This window comes from Perca flavescens, chromosome 5 (assembly GCF_004354835.1).
Source record: "Perca flavescens isolate YP-PL-M2 chromosome 5, PFLA_1.0, whole genome shotgun sequence".
Classification (NCBI taxonomy): domain Eukaryota; kingdom Metazoa; phylum Chordata; class Actinopteri; order Perciformes; family Percidae; genus Perca; species Perca flavescens.
Window position 1 is genome coordinate 19901294 of NC_041335.1, and position 24006 is coordinate 19925299.

Here is a 24006-nt window from a genome sequence, read left to right on the forward strand (position 1 = left end):
TTTAAAAACAATAGTGGTTTATTTTACAAACGTTTTCAGTCTCAAATTATTGTCCCAAAAAAAAATGTCTGTCTTTTTATTCATATTATTATAATTGTATTAAAACTGGGCCATGATGGCTCATGTTTCACAGTGCTGATGACAGATTAATATGACTAAGAGAGATTAATGGAAAGCCTTTAACACAGAGCGTCCAAACCAGTCGCACACCAGCACTCCTGTTTTAAACAAATTAACATGGACTCTCATTTATTTCAAAGTGTCTTTTGTCTCCCCTTTGGTCAATCTCACAGGTGAAATGGGGTTCCAGATTGTTATGTAATTTTATTTTTCAATGTTGCTGTTATTCGTTGTTGATTTTGTTGTCTGACACTGCAAAAACTTGGGACAACTACTGCTTTATTTTGTCAGAAAGCTTTGTCTGCTCATTTTTGTACATTTTCTGAACTAGAAGTCTGTATCTTGAGAGAAAATGGTTTAGAATTTTTATAAGTTGGATTCACCTTTTTTGTTGTTGATTTCATGTTTGAATGTGAATCATGAAATGTTTAAATGATTATAGGCTTTATTTATGATCGAAAATAAAAAGTTTTTATTACCACTATCAAGACATGGTTTCATGTGGCATTTATTGTTTAGAGTAACCAGTGGTACCTACCCAATACACACTGAACACTATGTATGTATATGGGAGTAATGGTACAATAAAACAATTATCCACAAGTACACACATACAGTGTTCACAAGCCTTTAAGCTTTACCCAAGCTTTTCAATTTAAACAAAGAGGGAAATAAAAACACTTTTCAAATGAGAAGTGATAACTGAGCATGTTTTTTTTTGGTTTCTAAGCATTTGTGAGCATTAAAGTTAAAGTGCTCATATTATGATTTTGTTTTGGCTTTTTCACTTTCCTTTTTTGTGTTATATATCTTTTTGTGAAAAAGCACAAAGTCCACCCCAAAGGGACTTACCATCTCCAACAGAAAACACTGGTCAAACTGCTCCAAACAGCTCTGTTGTAGTCCAGCCTTTACTTCGGTGACGAACGTGCGTCACTTTATAACACAAGTTATAATGCTCGCCTAGCTGCTAGCATGGCACGACCTCATGCTCTGCAACTGACAAGCCAGCAGTGCTTACCTAACTACTGCGCATGTGTGACTCCCAAGAAAGATGAAACAGAAGTGAGATGCCTCACTCTGTAGCGAAAACAGAGAGCTTGACACACAGGGTGAAAAGAGGAGCTGCAGCACTGTGCAGTACAATAAAAATATGGTGTTTTTTGAAAATTAAACCACATAAACCTATTCTGGTACAACCTCTAAATACGTTATGAACCTGAAAATGAGTATAATATGAGCACTTTAACAAATCCTATCAAAATATTTTGTAGTTGTATAGTTGCTATAGAAAAAAAATCTTGTTACTTCAACACTGTTTTACAAGTAAAAGTCAAATGACAGTGTACCATTGCATTAAGTATTAAAATAATGTAAAAATGGTACAGATTGACTGGATTTTTTTAATGGTTTTGTCAATATTTGACATTTAAGACATTAAAATAACCAACAGTATAAGTTTTAAAGACGAGGACGGACATTCCCATGACATAATGTTCGTAAAACTGAATATTGTCTGTGAAACTTCCCACCGTCGAGCCTCCTCCTGTTGGGTGTAACAAACCAGAGCAAAGTCGGCATGTTGAGGTTGGAGGCTGGGGAGCCGAGACGACCAGCACGACAATACATACTGAACCGGGCTAGCCGTGATGCAGGTTCAGCTGGGATAGAGTATAACAATCTCTTACATGATATTATCAGCAACTCTGTTGATAAGTGTGGAAACCTGATGCTGGATATCTGTTGCTGCAGGGAGTGGATTGATGAAACCATGATGAACCATCCATGGGTTAACCTCACAGGTAAATAAAGAAATCACAAATGTACTTTAAATATCTCCTATCTTTTCATCTATATTAATTTGCACCTACTATAATGACTTATATTCATGTTAAAGTAGTTTACTTTGGAATTAAACTAAAAAGATTAAGAGTGGGGGGGGTGGGAGGTTAATTCCAAGTATTGTCATGGTGGTATTGCACTTTACATTGAGTAGATAAAAGAAATCTGTATCTTTTCTGATGCAAACAAATGATTTCTAAGTGCCTTTATGCCCACTGTGTATGTGGAATGTCTATGAATAAAAAGATCTGCAGGGTTCATGTGTTATGTTATCTCTTTACAGTATATATTTATAGATATATTTGTCAAATGTCTGATTTCTAAAAGTTTTACTATTTCACTGCTATTTACTACTTCAGGGTACCCATTATTTTGTCATAGCACCCCCAAATCTTAAAACTATAACACAATAATGGTGTGTATCTCAATACTCAGTTTTACGTGGTAGCATACACAATTAAAGTTCATTGTTTGTCTGAATCACACATGCATAACGACAATTTTTTTTTTATCTAGACGTATATAAGAAATATTATAGCCCAAGGGTCTTCAACGTTGTTTAGGCCAGAGACCCCTTAGCTGAAAGAGAGACCAAGTAGGGACCCCTACTGCATACAGTATACAGTTGAGTTGCATATTAAACTGGGCCGAATATATGAAAATAAATGGTTATTATTTGTACATCATGTCTTAACGTTAAACATACCATGCATGTATCTTCATGGTTGAATGCACTTAATGGAAGTCACTTTGGATGAAAGCATCAGCTAAATGACATGTAATGTAATACATTACATATACAATTAAGTTTAACCGTATGGCTACCATAGTGGCTACATTACCTATAATAAACTTATCCGACCTTTTTCAGTGCTTTTCTTCTCCTCAAATGTGTAAATATTTTATTTTTCACTAAAAGGCCTAATAGACCTAATTTATCTTGGCTATTGATATGTTGGGTTCATATTAATATTTGTAGATATTTTATTTAAAAAATATATATTTTTAACATAATTTAGTAGGCCCCCTGCACTAACAAAAGACCCCCTGGTGAAGCTCTCCGATATAGACATACTGTATTCATTTGTTCACTTTACTAATGTCTAAATACAATTAGAAGACAGAACTAGAGATGTGAAGCATGATCACCATTTTTCAGCATGCCATGTATGAACACACTTTATTAGGTATTTTTGTGAACCTATTAACCCATATATTACAATTGTTAACTCATATACTTTATTTTTTCCCAATTTCTGTGGAAAATCTACCTGTATATATGTTTTGCACTTTGCATTTTATTGTCAAAACACTTAAAATGTGACATTCTGTTCCAACATGTAATTAGACCACAGAATAAGTAAAAACATGTATTATGTTTTTGATATGTTGGAAAGTAGCTGGTATTAGTTTGAGGAATCAGTGCAGATGGTTCCCTGGCCTGAACGTATTCTGTACCACTGCTGTTAGTTGTGAATTTTGGATCTCTTATACGTGTTGCAACTTTACTCAACTAAACTGGTGCTGTACGAGGTAACACAAGATACTGTAGTCCTTTTAGACACAACATTTTCATTCAAATAAGCACATAAATACATAGAAAGGTTTAATATGATTGAATGATATGCATTATCATGACCGCTCTTCTTTTAAAACCTTCACAAAACTGTTCTGGAGGCAGCTTAGAAAATGTCCATTTGCCAGTTTCTTGCGCAAAAGCCCCTCGACTTGTGTCTCTCTCACACACACACACACACACACACACACACACACACACACACACACACACACACACACACACACACACACACACACACACACACACACACACACACACACACACACACACACACACACACACACACACACACACACACACACACACACACACACACACACACACACACACACACACACACACACACAGAGATATTGTCGGTCATTTAGGTCCAGTTGTAAATTCTCTGTGCTGGTTTCATCTCATTCAGGTGGAAAAAAAAGAAATTGGCTGTATCAAACACTCCTTTACACAACTTTATAGTTAGGTGTATCACACACATTGTTCAGACATGGACTGGATCGGGGCCATTGCACACTTGTTCAGGTGAGGGTACGGTCTTTGCAGCTGATGGTCTTTATGATGACACTCTCATACTCGGAGCAGAGTCAGATAATCTTGACCACAGGAAAGTACTTGTGAGCTGAGAAGTCAAATTCTGGAAGCACCTAGGGTTGCAAAAAGGCATTTTACTTACTAATGTTTTCACAATATAGAACATCAACCAACATTAAGATAAACACGATGCATGTTGTATTACCTTGGTCTCCTTCTTGTGCCCTCCAGCCAGGAGCTTCATAACTACAATGTTGGGCTTGGCCACCTTTAGTATACGGTTCACCTGTCATCAATCATTAACTGGTTATTGATAGTTGAGAAAAGGTGAAAACTAGTACAAACTAACCATTTAACTTAGTTTAGAGCAATACAGCAGAAACATATTGTGAACACATAACACTGAGCTGCTGCTTTTGAATGATTACGTGATTTGAATGCTGTCATACATTTTCAGGAATTGATTTTGATAATTAAATTTGCGCTTGTTGCATTTCCTCACCTCAGGGTCTGGGCTGGGCACATTTTCTAGGATGAGTTTGGCCTGCTGGAAGTGCTTGCTGGCAGCCATGTAGAGGTCAGCGGAGCCTGGTGGAGGATTGTACTTCTTCAGATCAGACATCTCCTGGAGAGGGCAAGAAAGAAAGGGAAACCATTCAAAAAGGAAAACTGATGGGATTATGATGAAGAAATGGGGGGTGGGGGGACAGAAAATGTGGACACCCTGCAGGATGAATTACATCCACACCAACAGTACCTTGAACTGGATATAGTGCACAGGTGGGGGGGTGACCACGCTGTTGAAGGGGGCAAAGCGATGCTCGTAGCGAACCTGCTCGCTGTCCAACTCAAACTGAGGCTTACGCACCTTCCCGTCCATATCCAAAGCTACCATAGTCTGAGGAGAGAGACAGAGGATGGATAATACTGCGATGTGTGTCAAATAGGAGAGAAGAGGGGTCAAAAGTGTGACTGTACTGGTGTCCTACCTTGTACATGCCAGCACACATGTTCTGGTATGCTTGGCTCATGGTGATCTCCTTGGTGAGAGGGCGAACTGCGGACGAAAGCCAAACATTACGTCACTATTAGGACAAGCCCCGACAGGAAGATCACAAGAGTACAGTGTGGTCATACTCTGAGAATCCACGCCAGCCACAGAAGCTCCGATAGAGCGTACCTTTTTTCTTCTTCTTGGTCTTTTTGCTGCTGCGTCCCTTCACCTGCTCCTCCATGATCCGCTCCTCTGCCATCTGAGAGGAGTCGGCTCTGCTCAGAGTGGACATTAGCCACGCGTAAAGGAACTCAGACAGGTACCTGCAGTCAAAAAACAAACCCATATTCATTCAAAGATGGTTAACAGTGTACCTGTGCATCGTCTAGAAAGATTTAGAGCAAGCAATAAATAAACAAACCTGTTTTGTTGTTTTTTGTATTTCTCTCTTTTTTGGTTTGTTCCATTCTTTCTAATTACTAAACTAAAAGGGCTATATAGCTTTGTGTTACATGGATGTATCACATGCAATTTCACTGTATATTTTCTATCGATGTATCTATACATTGCTGCGGTACCGTCTCTATTCTGTTTGCAAAAATATGAAGAAAAACTAGAAAATGCATTTCCTGCAGAAAATGCGTGGGAATGCTGAATAGCTGAATTGCTAAAGCTAACTGGATAAATAGCTTAAATCCGTAAGAAGAACTTGAAGTAGTGAGAATAGTTGAAAAAGTGGAAATCGGTTTAATAAGTATGAATTTCATTAAAAAGTTCAAGGTTTATGCTAAACTGAACTGTTTGCTTTAAAGGTTGAATAATGACAAAATGTGTAGAACATTGTGAGGTCTGAGTATATGTTCTAACTGATAATGACTCACATATGCAGAAATATGAAACAAATTGTATGAAAAATCTTAAAGCTCAAATGGATTGCACTGCACTGCTGAAACATCTGGAAAATGTTCAGAGTTGGAAGCTAAACTGCATTACCTAAATAAGTGAAGAGCTTGTTAGAAAAGCTGGAAGAAATATGTTTATTATTATCAGATATATACACTGCATAGAACAAAAAAGCATAAATCTAGCTGAGATGAGATGTGAAATATATTAGGTGAAAAAAATGGGGCTTAACAAGAAGAAAGAGAGGAAAGAGAGAAGGAGAGAAAGAGCGAAGAGCATGAGAGAAGAGAGGAGATGAGAGAAGAGAGAGAATAAAGAGAGAAGGAGAGAGAGAGGAAAAAGAGGAGAGGAAAAAGAGAGGAAAGATAGAAACATTGAGAAAGAGAGCAACTTTGACTAAAATTGACTAAAAAGGCTGAAAGTTTAAAGACTTTGTATTATTATCTGCCATATCCATTGCGTAGAACAAACAAGCATGACCCTAAAGAGCTGAGAGGTGGATGTATTGGCTGAAAAGAAACGGGCTATATACATGGATGAAATCACAAATGACCCTGGAGGGAGAGACAGAAGGAGGAAGGGAGTGAGAGAGAGGAAGGGAGGGAGAGAAAGAGAAGGAGTGATGGAAGGAGAGAGAGATTGAGAAGGATGGAGGGAGGGAGAGACAGAGGGAGGGAGAGAAGGTAGGAGGAATACTGAAGGAAGGAAGGAAGGAGGGGAACAGAGGAGGGAGGAAGACAGAGAAAAGAGAAAGAAGGAGGGAGGAATAGAGAAAGAGAGTGAGACAGGAGGGAGGGATACAGACAGAGGGAGGGAGGGAGGGAGACAGACAGATAAGGAGACAGGCAGACAGAAGTGGAACACAAACGATATAGACTGATGATCATAGTTAGTCTAGTTAGTTGACTCCTACAGCAAGCCTGGAGTAATCAAGTAGACTGTCTGTGAAAGGGTTGTCAGGGTCACTAAGGGCCTGGGGCCATGTTTATAAACATCTCTTTGATCTGATAACGATAGCACCTGGTCTTAATATGTCTCCTGTAGCACACCGCAGCAATTCAGACACTGAGAGCTAGCTCTCAAACAAAGGCTCAGGCTGCCAAAACTATAACTGATATCACTCAAATGACGTTATCCTGAGCACCACAATGCCTTTGTGAACGTATCGGTATAAAATTTATATGTATAAACATAAAAATGTGGGCATATCAGCGATTTAAAAAAGTGGTTCGTTCTGCTCTTCGCTGGAAAATATGCAGGACTTTTATCATTGTGGTGGATGGAGGAAAATGTGTTACTCTCATCATTTGGAAGCTTGCTGAGCCCAAAGTATAAGACATATCGCTTAACTGTATACATTTTCTGAAACTAGAAAAAAAGTGGTTCGCTGTGCCTTTCACTGGGAAATATAAAGGATTTTTAACATGAGAAATATTTTCAACTCTTGTCATTTGGAAGCTCGCTGAGCCAAAAGTATGAGACGTGAGCAGAACTGAGCAGATTTTCTGAAACTAGACAAAAATACCTATGTTTTGATGTATAAATTGTGTATGACAAGTAGATATTGTGGGCTTGAGAGCAGTTTATAGACAAGGAACTAAGATAATTTTTTCGAAGCTTCACCCTCTAGCTGTGACATCATCCACTCTAGCAAGCGCAATACACACTCTGTTTAATCGATAAAATTTCCTGAAATACTCACTAAACTTAAACAGCTTTTTCACAAAAACTGTAAAAGATATCAAACTGAAAAGATAAGTTTGGATAGCTGAATATTTTGTGAACATTTTAAAGTTTGTTTGGCATCTGTAGGTGAAAGTATGAAGGAGCTGAAACTTTAGGGAGCGGAAGAAGATTTTAAGGAGTTGAATCCTGCTCTCATTCACTTCAATGTTAAAATTTTTTTAAAAAGCTGAATATTTTTAAAAGTATAAATAGTAGAAAAAAAGTTCAAGTCCCATCATTAGCTGAAAGAGCTGAACGTTTTAAAAGTTGAATGGTTTAAATAGCTGAAAGTATGCAGAAGTTACGGAGAGCCAAAAAACGTACGGAATAAGAAAAATAACGAACCGAATAACAATAGTGGGAATGCTGTTGAACAGCATTCCCACTAATAAATAAAGAACCGAATAACAATAGTTGGAATGCTGTTGAACAGCATTCCCACTAATAAATAATGTGTGTGTGCACTTACCAGTAGATGTAGTAGTACTCGTGCATGCTGTACAGCTCCAGTTCAAAGCCACTCAGCAGGTATTGGATCATGATCCTCAGGTTATGGTAGAGGATCCAGGTGCCAAGACAGGCTAGATGCTGCCGCTGAGGCTCAAGTTTCATCAGCAAGCTATGCAGGGCTGCATCCACCTTCTCGGCCTGCAGAGCACAAAAGAAGAATTTAAGTAGTTGGTTTATAAATGATAAAATAACAACTGACCTCAGAGTAGGTGAAGTGTCTCTGCATAACCTGTGCGGTGCAAAATGCAAAAACAGTGTGTCTAAATATCGTTAAAAGAAAAACAAGAGGAATACTACAGAGAAAACAGCTGCACTTCACCTCGTCCTGCAGTGTGGCAAACTCTTCAAGAATGTGACCCAGCTTGTCTCTCTGCCGAGCTCGGTTGTGTCCGTGGATCTGGATCAGACTGCAGAATGGCTGCAGGGAAAATTGACAAGACTCAAACAAACAAATAATAATACAGGTTTACCACTGGTGTTTGGTGTTTTAAGCCCCCGACGTCATCTACCAGGCAGCGCTGCATGGAAGGCACTAGGGTTAGGCAAGGGTTACGGTTAGGTGCCTGGAAGTCGACACTTGCCTAGAGCTGATGATAGATAGCCCATACATTCAGTGGCACACCCAACTTCCAAAATAGCAAAAAATCGTAGAATAGCAGATAATAGCGTGTGTCATCGCTCTCTTTTTGAGGCAGCAATTTTTTATCCCCCCTCCTAAACTTTTCAATTTAAATTCAACTACCGAAACAAACCTATGCTGAAGTGAAAGCAGCCAATAAAGTTCACTAAGCAACTTAATGCACCAGACACTGAACAGTAAAGACAACATACCCTGGAGCAGTGCGTAACAAAGGAGTCAATGTAATCCTTGGCTTGGTGGTTGTTGAACAGACAACACCTGGAGAGAGACACCAAGGTACACACACACACACACACACACACACACACACACACACACACACACACACACACACACACACACACACACACACACACACACACACACACACACACACACACACACACACACACACACACACACACACACACACACACACACACACACACACACACACACACAGATCATCTCGAGACACAATAAGCTTACTCAAGTGAGTTTGTATATTATGCTTACACACACAAAAGAAAATTCCCAGTCAACCATTTAAATAAATGACTAACTTAGAAATATGAATGAAAAATGATTCACCTGATCAGGGTTTAATCATTTAACAGTGACAGACTTACTTGTAGGAGAGGACAGGTGGGCTAACAAAGCATCTCAGAGCATCTTTAATCATGTCCTGCATCAGGTGTGTCCCAAACACTTTCTTGTTATCTATCAGGAATGTTGTCTGGATTGAAGAAAACAATGCCTTTAGTTCTCATACACTGGGCTTTAAAGGCATCAGAGAAAAAAAAGCAGTGACTTCAGAATCAAAATGGTTAACTCACCTGAAGTAGAGACCTGGAGAGCACACAGGGAGACTGTTCACTGAACTCACAGAAGAAGTCCTGAAAAAACCCAATTATTATTCTTTGAATTCATATGCCTTCATCGTTTACAACGTCCTAGAAAGCATGTGTTTGTATGGGGTGATGACCACTTAAAAAACATTTAAGAAACATTTATTTTGAGCTATGAATCCCAACAAACAGAAAAGGTCAAAAGCTGCTTATTAAGGGTTACTGGTTCAGAATGTAAAGTAAAATCCTGAAAAGTGTTTACCAGTATGCCATGCAGGTTGGTGGTGTTGATCACGTCACAGACAGTTTTGATGCGTTCTATAAGTTTGCTAAAGTAGGCCACCATGTCCTCCCTTTTGATGATCTTGGCGTAGCGAGGAAAGGTAGGTGGCAGCAGTCTCTGGTTTACCAGGGGCTCAAAGCCCATCATGATGGGGTGGTCTGCAGCATACACAGAGAAAAAACACAAAAAGGTCACAACACAGGTCACATTTACATAGGACAGACTTGTTTTGAGCTCTGTGTGGGGAAATTTGTTAAGGTAAAGGAGGTACTTTGTGTGCACTGTATTGTAACTTTCTGTTGCCATAACGTCTACTTAACTGGATGGCTGTGGAGCAAGAATGTGTGTGTGATATTTTCTTTCACTCAGTTGCCCTGACTCATTTCCAAACTTAATCCTAAGTGTGCATGTGTGCGTGGTCCTTTAGAGCTGTTGGTTTGTAACTCATGCCAAGCGAAACTATGTGCTGCAGCTTAACTTCACGGCTGAATGGTGTGTGTGTGTGTGTGTGTGTGTGTGTGTGTGTGTGTGTGTGTGTGTGTGTGTGTGTGTGTGTGTGTTACCTCCTTTAGTGGTATCATTCTGTGACTGGATGCCGTGCTGAATACTGGAATGAATGGCTGATAAAAGGTCCGCTGCCTGAGCCACAAGCTTTTGAGCCTCGCCCACCGAGCTGGTCTGATAAAGATACAACCGTAAACAAAAAGACAAATAAAAACAGAGAAGAAATTGACCAATTTAACATACGTGTATACAGTGGGGGAAATAAGTATTTGACCCCTTGCTGATTTTGCAGGTTTGCCCACTTACAAAGAATGCAAAAATCTACAATTTTAATCATATGTACATTCTAACAGTGAAAGACAGAATCCCAAAGAAAATTCCAGAAAATCACATCATATGAATTTATTAAAATTGATAACCATCTGATGAGGAAAAACAAGTATTTGACCCCCTGGACAAACAGCAAGTATTCTGGCTCCTACAAGCCAGTTAGTCTTTCTTTAAGACACAGCCCCAATCCAAACCAATTGTCTACATCAAATACACCTGCCTCACCTCGTTACCTGTATAAAAGACACTTGTCAACACCCAAACAACCAGCATCCAAGATCACCACCATGGGCAAGACCAAAGAGCTTTTCGGACATCAGGGACAAGATTGTTGATCTGCACAAGGCTGGGATGGGCTACAAGAGAATCGGAAAGCAACTTGGAGAGAAAAGATCAACTGTCGGTGCAGTTATCAGGAAATGGAAGAAGCACCACACCACCGCCAACCTCCCTCGGTCTGGGCCTCCACACAAGATCTTCCCTCGTGAGGTGTCCCTGATCATGCGAACGGTGAGGAATCATCCCAAAACCACAAGGGGGGAACTGATGAATCAACTGAAGGCAGCTGGGACCACAGTTACAAAAGAAACGGTTGGTAACACACTACGCCGTCATGGATTGAAATCCTGCAGCGCACGCAAGGTCCCCCTGCTCAAGAAGAAACATGTACAGGCCCGCATGAAGTTCGCCATTCACCACCTGGACGACTCAGAAGAGGCCTGGAAGAAGGTGATGTGGTCAGATGAGACCAAAATAGAACTTTTTGGCCTCAACTCAACTCGTCGTGTTTGGAGGGCAAAGAACACCGAGTACAACCCAAAGAACACCATCCCCACCGTCAAGCATGGTGGTGGCAACATCATGCTTTGGGGGTGCTTTTCAGCCAAGGGGACGGGACAACTCCATCGTATTGAGGGGAGGATGGGACGGGGCCATGTATTGTGGAATTCTGGGCCGACATCTCCTTCCCTCAGTGAGAGAGCTGAAGATGGGTCGAGGATGGGTGTTTCAGTACGACAACGACCCTAAGCACACCGCCAAAGCAACAAAAGAGTGGCTGAAGAAGAAGCACATCAAGGTTCTGGAGTGGCCTAGCCAGTCTCCAGACCTGAATCCGATTGAAAATCTTTAGAGGGAGCTTAAAATTCGAGTTGCCAGGCGACAACCTCGGAACCTGAATGATTTGGAGGCTGTCTGCAGGGAGGAGTGGGCCAACATCCCTGCCGAAATGTGCACAAACCTTGTCACCAACTATAAAAACCGTTTGACATCTGTGCTGGCCAATAATGGCTTTTCTACAAAATATTAACATGCTGTTTGTCCAGGGGGTCAAATACTTGTTTTTCCTCATCAGATGGTTATCAATTTTAATAAATTCATATGATGTGATTTTCTGGAATTTTCTTTGGGATTCTGTCTTTCACTGTTAGAATGTACATATGATTAAAATTGTAGATTTTTGCATTCTTTGTAAGTGGGCAAACCTGCAAAATCAGCAAGGGGTCAAATACTTATTTCCCCCACTGTAGGTGTCTATAAGTACCCCATAATACAATCCTTTTAAGTGGTCAGTAAGCAGAAGAACATTTTGAAATCCATGTGGTACTCATTTACGCATGCATTAACTAACTGTGTTTGTATGTGCATTAACTAACTGTGTTTGTATGTGCATTACCTCTTTCTTGGTAAAGGTGATCAGTGCTGTCAGTAGAAGGCGTGTGAACTTGATTCTATTGAAAAGTGCCAAAAACTGCTGATGCTGGAAAAAATAAAGTATGAGAACATTAAACAGGCTCACACGTACATGCACAGCTATTAATACACATATTTCCTAATTTTTGGACATTCCAGAGTAGAGTCTCCAAAGGTCATATGAGTCCCACACTCTGATAGTTAGTAGATGGAAAACAAATTATAACAAAAGGCAGAGATTGAGAAGGAGGGTTCGAGGTTTAGTTTGTGGCTGAAATGTTGGGATACTAGGCTACACAGATAGTAGAGAGGGATAAAGAGCAGTAACGCAATCTTGATTGTCTACTTGTAGTCATACAATATGTATTTTATGTTGAAACTACAGCCACATCAGTCAGAAACAACTAGTGTTTAGCTTTTAGATGGTCTAAATCAGGGCTCTTTAATGTTATTTAAGCCAAGGACCCCTTAACTGAAAGAGAGATTGAGCAGGGACCCCCTAGTACATATATACATGAATAAAAAGTACATGTATAAAATGAAGTTGCGTAATAAACTGGGCCTACAATAACCTGTTTGGCTGCCGAAGGCCTTTATACATACTATTTTTGCAAGGAATTCTAAGCTATTCAAATGATTTTCTAAATCATGGTGTAATGTTAAACATAAATGTGGCACAGACCATCTTTAGGAAGAACTACTGTAAGTGCTACCTTAGTCACTACCTTACCTATACGCCAGTAAGCAGTGGGGGTTTACTTTTGCTAATATATATCTTTTTTTATTAACAATAATTAGGAGGCCTCCCTGCATTGACTCTGAAGACCCCCTGTTGAAGATCTCTGGTCCAAATGCTATTGCAAAAACATGCCTTTATCAACAAGCAAAAACTTCAGACATTGAGGAATGACCTGACTTACCTCCAGCTCAACCTCGGGGTCTCGCTGCTCACCCTGTCGAATGCGCGTGCTCTGAGGCAGTAGGAGAGAACCCAACATAACAAATATAATACTCTGCATTCGTATAAACAGTATTTCATTGAAATTGCAAAGACTGTGGCTTAAACAGGCCGAAAACAAATACCTTAACTTTCCTCTGTAACTCATCCTCCACGTCTTTTAGCATACCTGGTAGGAAGAACAAATGAGAGAGATTACCTCACCTTTGTTTCTCTGAATCAACAGTAATATCTGTAATGGCCTCAGAATATGTGAAGCTGCAGACTTAATGATCTGTTACAATACAGTACTTGTACCTGTCACCCGCAGGTCTGTTACATTATTGGCCATCTTGAAGCCATAGGTCATGGCCTGGAAATCCTCCTACAAAACACATGAGGAAAAAACTAAATCTACATTCACACATATAAATAGGACAGTTATCAATTGCCAATTGCAATTTCAGCTTAAAAAAAAAAAGTTTACATAAATACCAGAGGGCAAGGCAGAAACACCAATAATACAAATTATGATGAATGAATGATAGGACATGTTAAAGCCATAGCTCACATATTGCCACACACACACACACACACACGTTTGCTTACCTCCTCAAATACAGCAGCCTTGTTGACTTTCTCTCGGGCGATGTCACACACCTTCAGGATGCCAAGGGCAAAGGCTTTGAGGGCTGGCTCCTCAATCAGGTCGGGGTTATGGACGTACAGACAGGTGAACACCGTCTGCGCCAGGGAGTGGCCCTCAAGCCACGTGATCTAGGAATACACACAAACATGCACACATGAACACTGGGTTTCCCGCAGTGGTGCTGATCTAAAATTAAATTCAGTGACTTTTATTTCAAAACACCTTCATGACTTTTTAATTCAGCTTTTTTTTTCATTGTTTGTCTGTTGAGAAAAGAAAAAAAAAAAAAAAAAATATATATATATATATATATATATATATATATATATATATATATATATATATATATATATATATATATATATATACACTACCAAGTTGGCTTGCCATTTATTATTTATATTGACAGTTTTGTGTTTTCTATCACAGATTCATATGACACAGAAAACCCACAATGTTGAACGTTTACAGTATAAGACTGTAAAACTCACCAAACAGCAGAAACATGTGTCTATTATCCCAATGAGTTCAGGAAGACTAAGGTCTTTCACCTTGATGGCACCTTCCTAGAACAAACAAGACAGAGTAATACAAATGACTTGGTGGTTAATTATACAGTGTACATTCAAATGTTTTCATTGGGCGGCAGCGAGAGGTCAGCGTTACTGCACCTTGATAGCTTGTTCAAAGTTGAGCACTTTCCTGTTGACCTGGTTTCCAATCATCCCTGCGTCCATCTTAGGATCCATCATCTCTATGGCTGACATGGCCTCGAACAAGCCAAACCTGCCACGATAGAAGAATGTTCAGTTTCTCCATTTTTTTGGGAGGTTAATCAGGCTGACTCACATCACCTAGCAGTACGCTGACAGTGTTATTTTTTGTAATTTGAGCGAACTGACTCTTTAAAAGGGTGAGTGTGCAAAAAGCATTTTGTCCTACTCACAGTTTGTCATGAAGCAACTCTCCAAGGTTCAACTCTGCATAAAAGATGAGGACAAGACAAGAGAATAGGAGGAACACATCAGAACCTTTCATAACTGCACACATACAACCCACACACACAATCACTAGCACAGTATGTACCTTTGCAAGCGCCCTTAAATTCATGTGTAATGTTAACCCAGTTGGCATTGTTCTTCATCTTTTCTGGGATGCCCAGCCCCCAGCCAGCATCATCATCCTCAACTGCTGACTTCATCACCATGGTGACTACTAAAAAGAAACACAAAGAGAACTAAAATATTACAAAATGTCAGCTATTACAAGCATTTTTAACAAATGGAAAATGTCAAAATATTTTGGGTCTGCCTGCAAAACAGATCATACATAAGATTTATTTTTGGGTCTTTAGCTGTTCAAACACTTTAAGTAGACATTTTTTTAATCAGACATGTTGCCTTACCATAGCATGAACTGCACAGGTCTAACTAACTAATAACATTAATGATGGCTCTCGTGAATTTGGGTGTGACAGTAGGCCATGCCAGTGTTTTGAAGTCAAACAGTCCCCAGTAAGAAAACCCAGCACTATACAATTGGATTACAATGAAGAGCCAATGAAGACCCTCTTGTCTTGTAGCATAGGAAGTATTCAGCAGCTGGCTGTCTTTACATATTTATTAACCATAAACTTAAAAATAAACATTTACATTCACAAAATCATTTGCTACATTCATTCATCCTCTCCACTGGACATTCCAAAGGTGAGTCGGCAAACACTGCTGGGTGATCAAGTTTAAACTTGCAGTGCAATCAGCACAGTCAGTCATATTTTACATTGATAAATGTGAGGATAAACTGAAATGGCTATTTATGTCCTACAGGTTTGCTGTATGTCTTTTACACATGTTCATACTTGAGCTCTACACCTGGAAAGCTGAACAGGCGGTATTTTATGATCTAGGATAAAGGGAGAGTATTTACATAATTCTCTATGAACCGACTTGAGAAGCTTAAATCAGAGCCTAAAAAGGTGTAAATTGCACGCCTGAGTGCACTGGAAAGTCTCAGCCTTTTAACCCCCCCCTCCCACACACACACACACACACACACACACACACACACACACACACACACACACACACACACACACACACACACACACACACACGTATGACTCACCTTAAACTACCTTATGAATGTATATTTACATAGTGTTTATAGCACATCTATCAAATATTCAGAAATATACATTTTAATTGTGATTTACTAAGTGAGAGGCAACAACTGCAGCCAGGCATGTGTGTGTCATATAAACACACTGAAACCGATTTTATCACATGCAGGTAAAATAATTACAGGTTAAAGAAGACATTGATGAATTTCTTTCAGTCTGGCATTAGGAGGCATCTCATTACGACAAAAATAACGTAGCTAGCTAACGTTACTTGTCAAACAAATACACACGAGAGTCTGTCAGCTTATTTGGCTATTTTGGCACCATCGTCAACACTAGTGTAACGAGTTAACCTACATTTGTACCGTTTACAAAAACGACGTACGTTGCAGAAATGCATTTTAGGTTATTCATGCTGGTTATCAAATGACGTGATATGTATAGGAAATGTTAGCTAGCTAGCTAGCTATCACCAACGTCAAAATAGCTTGTAATACCGTGTGCTAACAAGCTAAAGTTAATGTTGCCCACAGTGGATGATCCTGTAAACAAAGCTAGATTATCACACATTATATTAACACGTTATTCAATTTGATCAGGTATACAAAATAAGAAAATTGTTATTAGAAAGCCATATTTTCGTTGTAAATTAGCACAAACCTTAGTATTTTCTATTAACCATAGATCTCTTCAACGACTGTAAAGATCGGCGCATAAATTTAACGTCATAGGTCACTGTCAACTGTCTATGCTGTCAACCTGGGAAATGTAGTCCTTATGTCGTGATGAAGAACCTGTCTATGTGGAGAACAAGCCAACAGTGAGCAATGTATAGCTTAAAACCTGGCCAGTGTAGGTATCAAACTATATTAATGTTATATTTTGGTGGAGGTTATGATGCACTTGGCTTATTAGGGAGATTTCTATTCTCATCCCAACAGCACCTAAAACCACGCAGAGAAACGTAGTCTCGCGTTGTCCACTGACAGCCCCTCTGACAATTGGGCTGGTCTCATCACAACACCATCAGGGCGTTTCAGGCAACGCTCAGACACAGTAGTGGCCCCCCTTATCTTGGAATTGGTCCACCCTGAATGGGACAGCAGTTCCTTTTCATACAGGTTCGTAAATTCCTTGTTCTTGTTAGTATTATGCAGGCCTATTGCTTTAGCTAACACCGTCTGTGTGCTCTTTATTGTTAGCATATTCTTCCGTTAGCTAGCCTGCTGGCGCAGACAGGCGGTCGTTAATGAGTGACTAGTCCAGCAGGTGCAGCGGACACCAGCCACAGCTTATCTAATTTAGCATCTTGCAAAAAACGCCTTACCTAGCTGTTTACCTTGCTAACAATACCCTAATAACAGTGTCTAACCTAAATGACCATGTGGGCTGCTGTTATGACGATATCGTATCATGTTTTCTAAATTGATTTTAAATTCTGGTTTGTGGAAGCAGGCAGCATTCAGGGGTTACTGTGGACAGGCTACCAACTGTCCTATGAAAGCTGGCATCCACAACATGTCAATTTTACAATTGCTTTGAAGAAAGCTTCAAATAGATTATCTCAGCCCATAAATGCTCCTGTATGAACAGTCTGACCTAATCTAATTTAGGACTCTTGGGAGACCTGTGAAAATGCAATTCACTAAACTGTTGCTGTAGTCACATGCTAGACTTTATTGCTGAATTATCGCGTTGTTTTGTCGTTTGATATAACGCAGCTGACGCTGACAGCTAGTATTGCTTTTTTCAAACCTTCTGTTAAAATGACCTTGTCTATGGGTCTTTTGTCTCCAGACATTTGAGATCTGCAGAATGTAGGGCAGCCCCTTTTTGTTTTGTGTACAATTGTTCAGGAGGTTCTATCTGATAGTAAGTCCTGGTATAGTCAATATGGGCCATCTCTCTGCAGTTCACACGTTTGTTACAGGCCTAACACATGGACATATCAAAACATTCACTGCTATGGGCAGTTTAGGTTGATCGTCATCTGGTTTTGACATAGTTGCAGGGCCGACTAGAGCTTGAGATTACAACTGAGGGAGTTCAGTGGGATCTCTTTTTGGAATACAAGGCAAAGGTTTATGATGCTCATTTCTAAAATTGTACAGTACTAGTGCCGTGCCCGTTGAAAATGTGCCTGTTTGGAACGGGCTGATTGCTTGGCCTGTGGTATTGTAGAATTCATCAAAACCAAATTGTACCTCAAAATTACTTACTGAAGGACCCCAAACCACTTCATATGCAACTCCCCTGTATACCCACTACTGACTTACTGATTTACCTGACAGAGAACGTTGCAGATTCAGAATGTAATCGATCGAGAATGTAATGTTAACGAATTTAACATTTCAGCAAAGGTGTTAATTTCCATACAGGTTTAGTGGCTTTACGGTTAAAGTAGGGGATTTGATTTGCAGGGGTATTTTGGCAATGGTAAAGTTATTAGTTAGCAGTAGACTTAAAGGAGAATTCCGGCCAATTTTTACGTTACTCTTGATCGCTATAAATATGCGAGTACTTTCAATACGAGCTTCCACTGAGCTAAAATGGCAGTTGTCGGGGCAGGTTTTAGAGTGCCTTTGTGCCTCTTAACAGACTAGCAGCTACCAGCTAACAGGGCGAGCTACGAGATCGAGACCGGGTAGGTGAATTTAAACAAATGCATCTTGTTGTCACGTAAGGGCCCTGTTGATGTTGCACAGACATTTTAATTGCATTTTGTGTCTGTTTCTGTCGGAGACCGGCCCGTGTCCAACAGAGCAGTAACCGAGCCCAACAGGCATTAAGATATTTATGTCCAAGCCTGACCCGAGCCCGACAAATGTTTGTTTGTGTGGAAAGCCCACTTTTATTAAGCAACTGTAGGAAGTAGGGCTGCTCCCTCTTAGCCGATTAGTCGACTAATCGGTCATTTTGGTCTTAGTCAACTTAGATTTCTTTAGTCAATTAGTCATATTTTATGCTTTTTTCATGCTGAATGACTTATTTCCAAGAAACGTACGAGCACATCTCTGGTAAACACAAGAATTAAAGTGGTGCTTTTGCATGACTCTTCGCGGAGGAACTCAGATTTACAGATCTGTTGATTTAATCAACTAATCGATTAGTCGATACAATTGAATGAGTGTTAGTCGACTAAGAATTTCTTCAATCGAGCACAGCCCTAGTAGGAAGGCATTCGGAAATGTCAACAGATGAGCGCATCAATGCACACGGGGCAACAAGCGCACATTAACACAGACGCGCACCTACATAATAAGCTTTTTTAAATTTAAAATGTTCAATGCCTTATCACACTGATGTGACTGAGCCCGACCCGAACCCGAACATCATTTCTAAATATCTGTCCGAACCCGGCCCAACGGGTCCCAACGGTCTCGGTTCGGGTATCATGCGATCGCATAATTCAATGCATAATTTTTTCAAATACGCCGCACTTTCACCGCATAAATTGCCGATTTCTGTGCAAAATATGCAGGGCTTGCATGATTTCATAATCCCCGCATTTTCGTTGTAAAAAAGTCACATATATCTTAGCAGAAAGTTGAAAAATTTTGCGTTTACTTCACACAAATGCAACCATTTTCCCCTGTTGCCATGGGAACGTTATGAGGTGACGTAATTACGCGACGTGAACATCATCGAAAAGCAGGGTGTTGGGGGGAATCACTTGTTTTTCTCTTTTTTACATGCTTTTTCATCAAACCGCAGTTTTTGAAAGTTCCCGCAATTTCATTGCATAAAATTGCATAAATATCCCGCATATTCCATCGCATTTTTTAAGAAAATGCCGCATAATCAAGGATTTTTGCCTGCAACAATCACAAAAAAACTCTGCATTTTTCTGGAAGGACTGACACACACACACAGATAGATAGATAGATAGATAGATAGATAGATAGATAGATAGATAGATAGATAGATGTTTATGCTTTTCTGTCACTAAGGTCTTTATTTTCTTTCTCTTGCAGGCGACATGAAATGTTGAAGTAGTTAAAAATGAACAAACCCAAAATGGCCACAGAGAAAGGGTGAGTTGATTTGCAATTTAAAGACAAACTAATTATTTTGCTTACACAAATACGCATGCAGTCTGTGATATAGTTTGTTTTTGTGTGAAAGCTGCTCTGTCACAACCATCACTGAGTGCTTACCTTTACTCTCTGTGATGTGATCCTGCTTTTGCACTATTCTACCTTGTCACTGTCTATGCACCAGTGTTTGTCACTATTGTTTATGTTCTTGTTGCACTGTCTGTATCTGAAAAGAGTTTTTTTGTAAAACACAGCAGATAATTAGTTGGCCTTGCTTGAACCTTCCACATTTATTTGCGATGATGAAAATAGCAACACTAATCATTAATGCAGTGGAAACCGACCTTGGAATAAACCTTTCATTGTATTTGTCCTGATCATGGTTGAATATTTATAATTGTTCTTTTTTTTTTTTATCTGTGTTAATTTATGTGATTTATGCAGTGTGTTTATTGAGGCTTTACTTCTCCTTCAGTATGTTTTCATTTTGTCCAGACTTGCATCAATCTTTTCATCATACTTTTCCATTTTTTCCAACACACACACACACACACACACACACACACACACACACACACACACACACACACTCTCTCTCTGTCTCCGTCTCTCTTTTTTCTCTCTGTCCCTGTGTCTCTCTGTCTTTATAAGGACATATGAGAAACTCAGATCCACTTGGTACCATTACAGAGTTTTGATTCTCTCTCCCATGTTTGCTATTGCTCTACCAACCACTGACCTAACCTTCTGTTTCCAGCTAAGCACCACTGAGCTAAGATTATAAATGGAGGATGGGACACTATCCCAGAAATAGTGAAGCCCTAGGAGACCGCCTTAACAGTCAATTTTATTGAAATAGACATCTTAAAGTCGGTATTTGCACATCGCTTGCCAATTTATAATTTTCTTAGCATTGCACTATATTACAGAACAGGCTATTTTTGTGGGTTATTATTTTGGCTCAGACATTTCTGACTCACGGTGGGTATATAAGGGCATTTGCACATATGAGGTCCTGCTTTATGTTTATTTTCCAGTGTCACCCAGTGCTAGATAAACTGAAACTGATCCATCATCCTAATCTTTCTAATCCTAGACATGGAGCAGGAAATCATGACCGATTTTTCTTTTAGCACATGCTTATGTATTAAAGCATCCACTATCTGTGTTTTTGAATACAGCACCATGAAACATTATGCTGTGTGTGATACTTATGTGAGCTCTGCCCTTTCCAGATGGACTTGTGTGTGTATATGTATGTATATATATATATATATATATATATATATATATATATATATATATATATATATATATATATATATATATATATATATATATATATATATATATATATATATATATAATATTATTTATTTCATTCATTCATTTCTTCAAATACAGGAATGAGTTTATGAATTAAGTTATCCTTTTTACATATATCCTTAAGGTGAAAGTGTGTGCGTGTGTGTTTCCAGCGTTCCCAGTAACTCCAGGGTACTGATGCTCCTGGGCCAACTGGAGAGGATGAATGGGGAGGCCATGGTGAGGGATGTCGAAACGGCAAGACAGATCACTGCAAAGATATTTCATCTCATACAGACACAGGGTGAGAGCAACACAACACACACAAACGTGTTTGTTCAGAGACATTTGGTATGTGTATAGTGGTGTTATCTCTAGTTAAGTGGGATAACAATGTGCAGTGCTGCCACCCTTTTTTTGCTTGTCGCTCCAATGACATACAGTATAAGCCTTAAACTGCATTGTTGGCAGTGCCTCATACCTGCAGTGTAATATGTTAATACAAGAAGTGTTTCTTGTTACAGTAAATTACAAAAGCAGTTTAAGGAAATAACCATTGTTGTGTTCATTGCATATGCTATACAATGTACAATAAAAGAATAGACATACAGTAACCTCTCCCAATAAATAAATACCTGCCATGGACAGACACCGACAGGAACAGATAGTGTTACTCAAAGTCGCTTTACAGAGCAGAATAAAAGATCACAAAGAAAAGGAAAAATAAGATAGTTAGGGGTCTGGGCTAGCTGACTGGGCTATGGAAAGAAAGTTCAAATAGTTGAGTTTTGAGGGCCTTTTTAAAGATAGTCAGGGCGTTGGCCTCTACTATGTGGTTGGGGAGGGCGTTCCAGAGGGAGGGGCTAGCAGCTGCAAAGGCCCTGTCACCCCAGGTTCAGCTCTTTGGTCTGGATGGTTTGCAGCAGGTTGGTGTCTGCAGACCTGAGGGGTATAAAGGTGAAGGAGGTCGGCAGAGGGGGGGAGACATATATTAGAGTACTAGTAGGGCTGGGTGATATGAAGAAAAAAGATATCAAGATATTATTGACCAAATACCTCAATGTCGATATTGCGACAATATTGTAGGGTTGACAATTGGTGCTTCAACAAAATATTTTAACAATTAGATTTTTAGATAAATAATCATCAGTAATGTGGATATAATGACTAATTGGTTAGCGGCAAATAAAAGAACAGTCTAAGTTCAGAAAATGACATCACTTTACTGTAATGCAGCCTTTAAAACCAAGAAAAGACAACACTTACCATATACTGTAACGATTAAGGCTGAGCAATTTTATCGATTCTGCGATATAAATCGATATTTTTTCCCCCAAGAAAGTATATCGATTTTTATGCCGCGAGTATCGATACATAAGTCCCATTCAAATCCCCCATGTTGTTTACCCCCGTTCACTTTGCAGGAAGAGCGATTTGGTCAGCCAGCCGCTAGTGTCGCTGTAGAGCAGCCAACGTCAACTGGCGGCCCTCCGCCAAAGCTTTTAGTCTGGCCCCCAGAATAATCATGAATTCACAAAATGTAAAGAGGAAAAAATGCGTTCTGTTATTTATCATTTCAATACGGTGGCCGACAGGAGCAAACGCCCTGCAACTTCAGAAAACGCATGCAAATAGACAAAACACAAGCAAATTAAGAAAACAACTACATTAATTTGACAACACATGTGCAGCATTCAGCAAACGCGCTGCATATACACACAACACAACCAAATATACAAACGCGCTGCAATTAAAAAACGATGCCAAAAGAAAAGCAAACCCCGAAAAAAGAAAAACAACTTCATTAATTTGACAACACATGCGCAGCATTCAGCAAACGCGATGCAAATACACACAACACAACCAAATACATAAACGTGATGCAAATAAAAAACGATGCAAAGTTAGTTCAAAAACATCCAAAACACCAAAGGAAGACGAGCCGACCAAACGTGAGCTTTTATTTTGAAAAGTCGAAGCTCGAGCACGGCACTAGCCTCCCATCTGAGACGGGAGCAGAGACTGTATATTACTAATATATTATGTTATTAATAAGGGCATGAGACAAGAGTTCTCTTTTTACTATGCAGCCATACCCGACTCTAATAAAAAGGCAGAAAAGGGGTCGAAAATCCAGTTGTTCCCCTTAGCTGCTCCCTCTAGAGGTCTGGAGAACTTCCGTTGTGGAATCTGGATGCAGCGTTTTTTTGCATTTGTTTTCGGGGTTTGTGTGCTTTTCTTTTTGCATCGTTTTTTATTCGCATTGCGTTTATGTATTTGGTTGTGTTTTGTGTATTTGCATCGCGTTTGCTGAATGCTGCGCATGTGTTGTCAAATTAATGAAGTTGTTTTCTTAATTTGCTTGTGTTTTGTCTATTTGCCACCGTATTTCAAGCATTTAGAGCAAAAACCCAGCCCCCTGTATTTACATCTCTCTTCACATGCCGGGATTATGTAGCCTACAGCGATGCCCGAG

General features: G+C 39.6%; 2 protein-coding genes across 4 annotated transcripts in view; one reads left to right on the forward strand and one right to left on the reverse strand.

Annotated features, from left to right (window-relative positions):
* Positions 1-3832: 3832 nt before the first annotated feature.
* On the reverse strand, positions 3833-17036 carry naa35 (N-alpha-acetyltransferase 35, NatC auxiliary subunit). The gene is made up of 23 exons (XM_028577348.1): positions 16849-17036; positions 15156-15284; positions 15016-15049; positions 14741-14855; positions 14561-14635; positions 14030-14197; positions 13739-13805; positions 13567-13610; positions 13404-13454; positions 12467-12550; positions 10521-10635; positions 9937-10115; positions 9663-9722; positions 9456-9562; positions 9039-9105; positions 8527-8625; positions 8167-8345; positions 5256-5392; positions 5065-5132; positions 4833-4973; positions 4578-4700; positions 4281-4361; positions 3833-4188 (listed from the first exon to the last, which is right to left on the reverse strand). Exons 2-23 carry the CDS (start codon positions 15274-15276, stop codon positions 4129-4131), a joined length of 2175 nt encoding a protein of 724 aa, XP_028433149.1. The 5' UTR covers positions 15277-15284; positions 16849-17036; the 3' UTR covers positions 3833-4128.
* Positions 16951-24006, forward strand: part of agtpbp1 (ATP/GTP binding carboxypeptidase 1) — a 34307-nt gene continuing 27251 nt past the window's right edge. For 2 of the 3 annotated variants that reach the window (XM_028577343.1, XM_028577344.1), the window contains exons 1-4: positions 16951-17040; positions 17130-17309; positions 20163-20222; positions 21704-21834. In XM_028577343.1, coding sequence (XP_028433144.1) covers positions 20191-20222; positions 21704-21834 — 163 coding nt within the window. In that variant the 5' untranslated portion in view covers positions 16951-17040; positions 17130-17309; positions 20163-20190. The remainder of the gene's footprint in view (positions 17041-17129; positions 17310-20162; positions 20223-21703; positions 21835-24006) is intronic. The other variant, XM_028577345.1, reaches the window with a different exon arrangement.

Excerpts from the sequence above, each read along its gene's own strand:
- naa35 (XM_028577348.1), bottom strand. The coding sequence starts at position 15,276 with ATGGTGATGAAGTCAGCAGTTGAGGATGATGATGCTGGCTGGGGGCTG. Across the intron at positions 5,393-8,166 it reads GAGTACTACTACATCTACTG|GTACCTGTCTGAGTTCCTTT; the intron begins GTAAGTGCACAC and ends TTTTGACTGCAG. Across the intron at positions 4,701-4,832 it reads TGCACTATATCCAGTTCAAG|GAGATGTCTGATCTGAAGAA; the intron begins GTACTGTTGGTG and ends TGCCCTCTCCAG.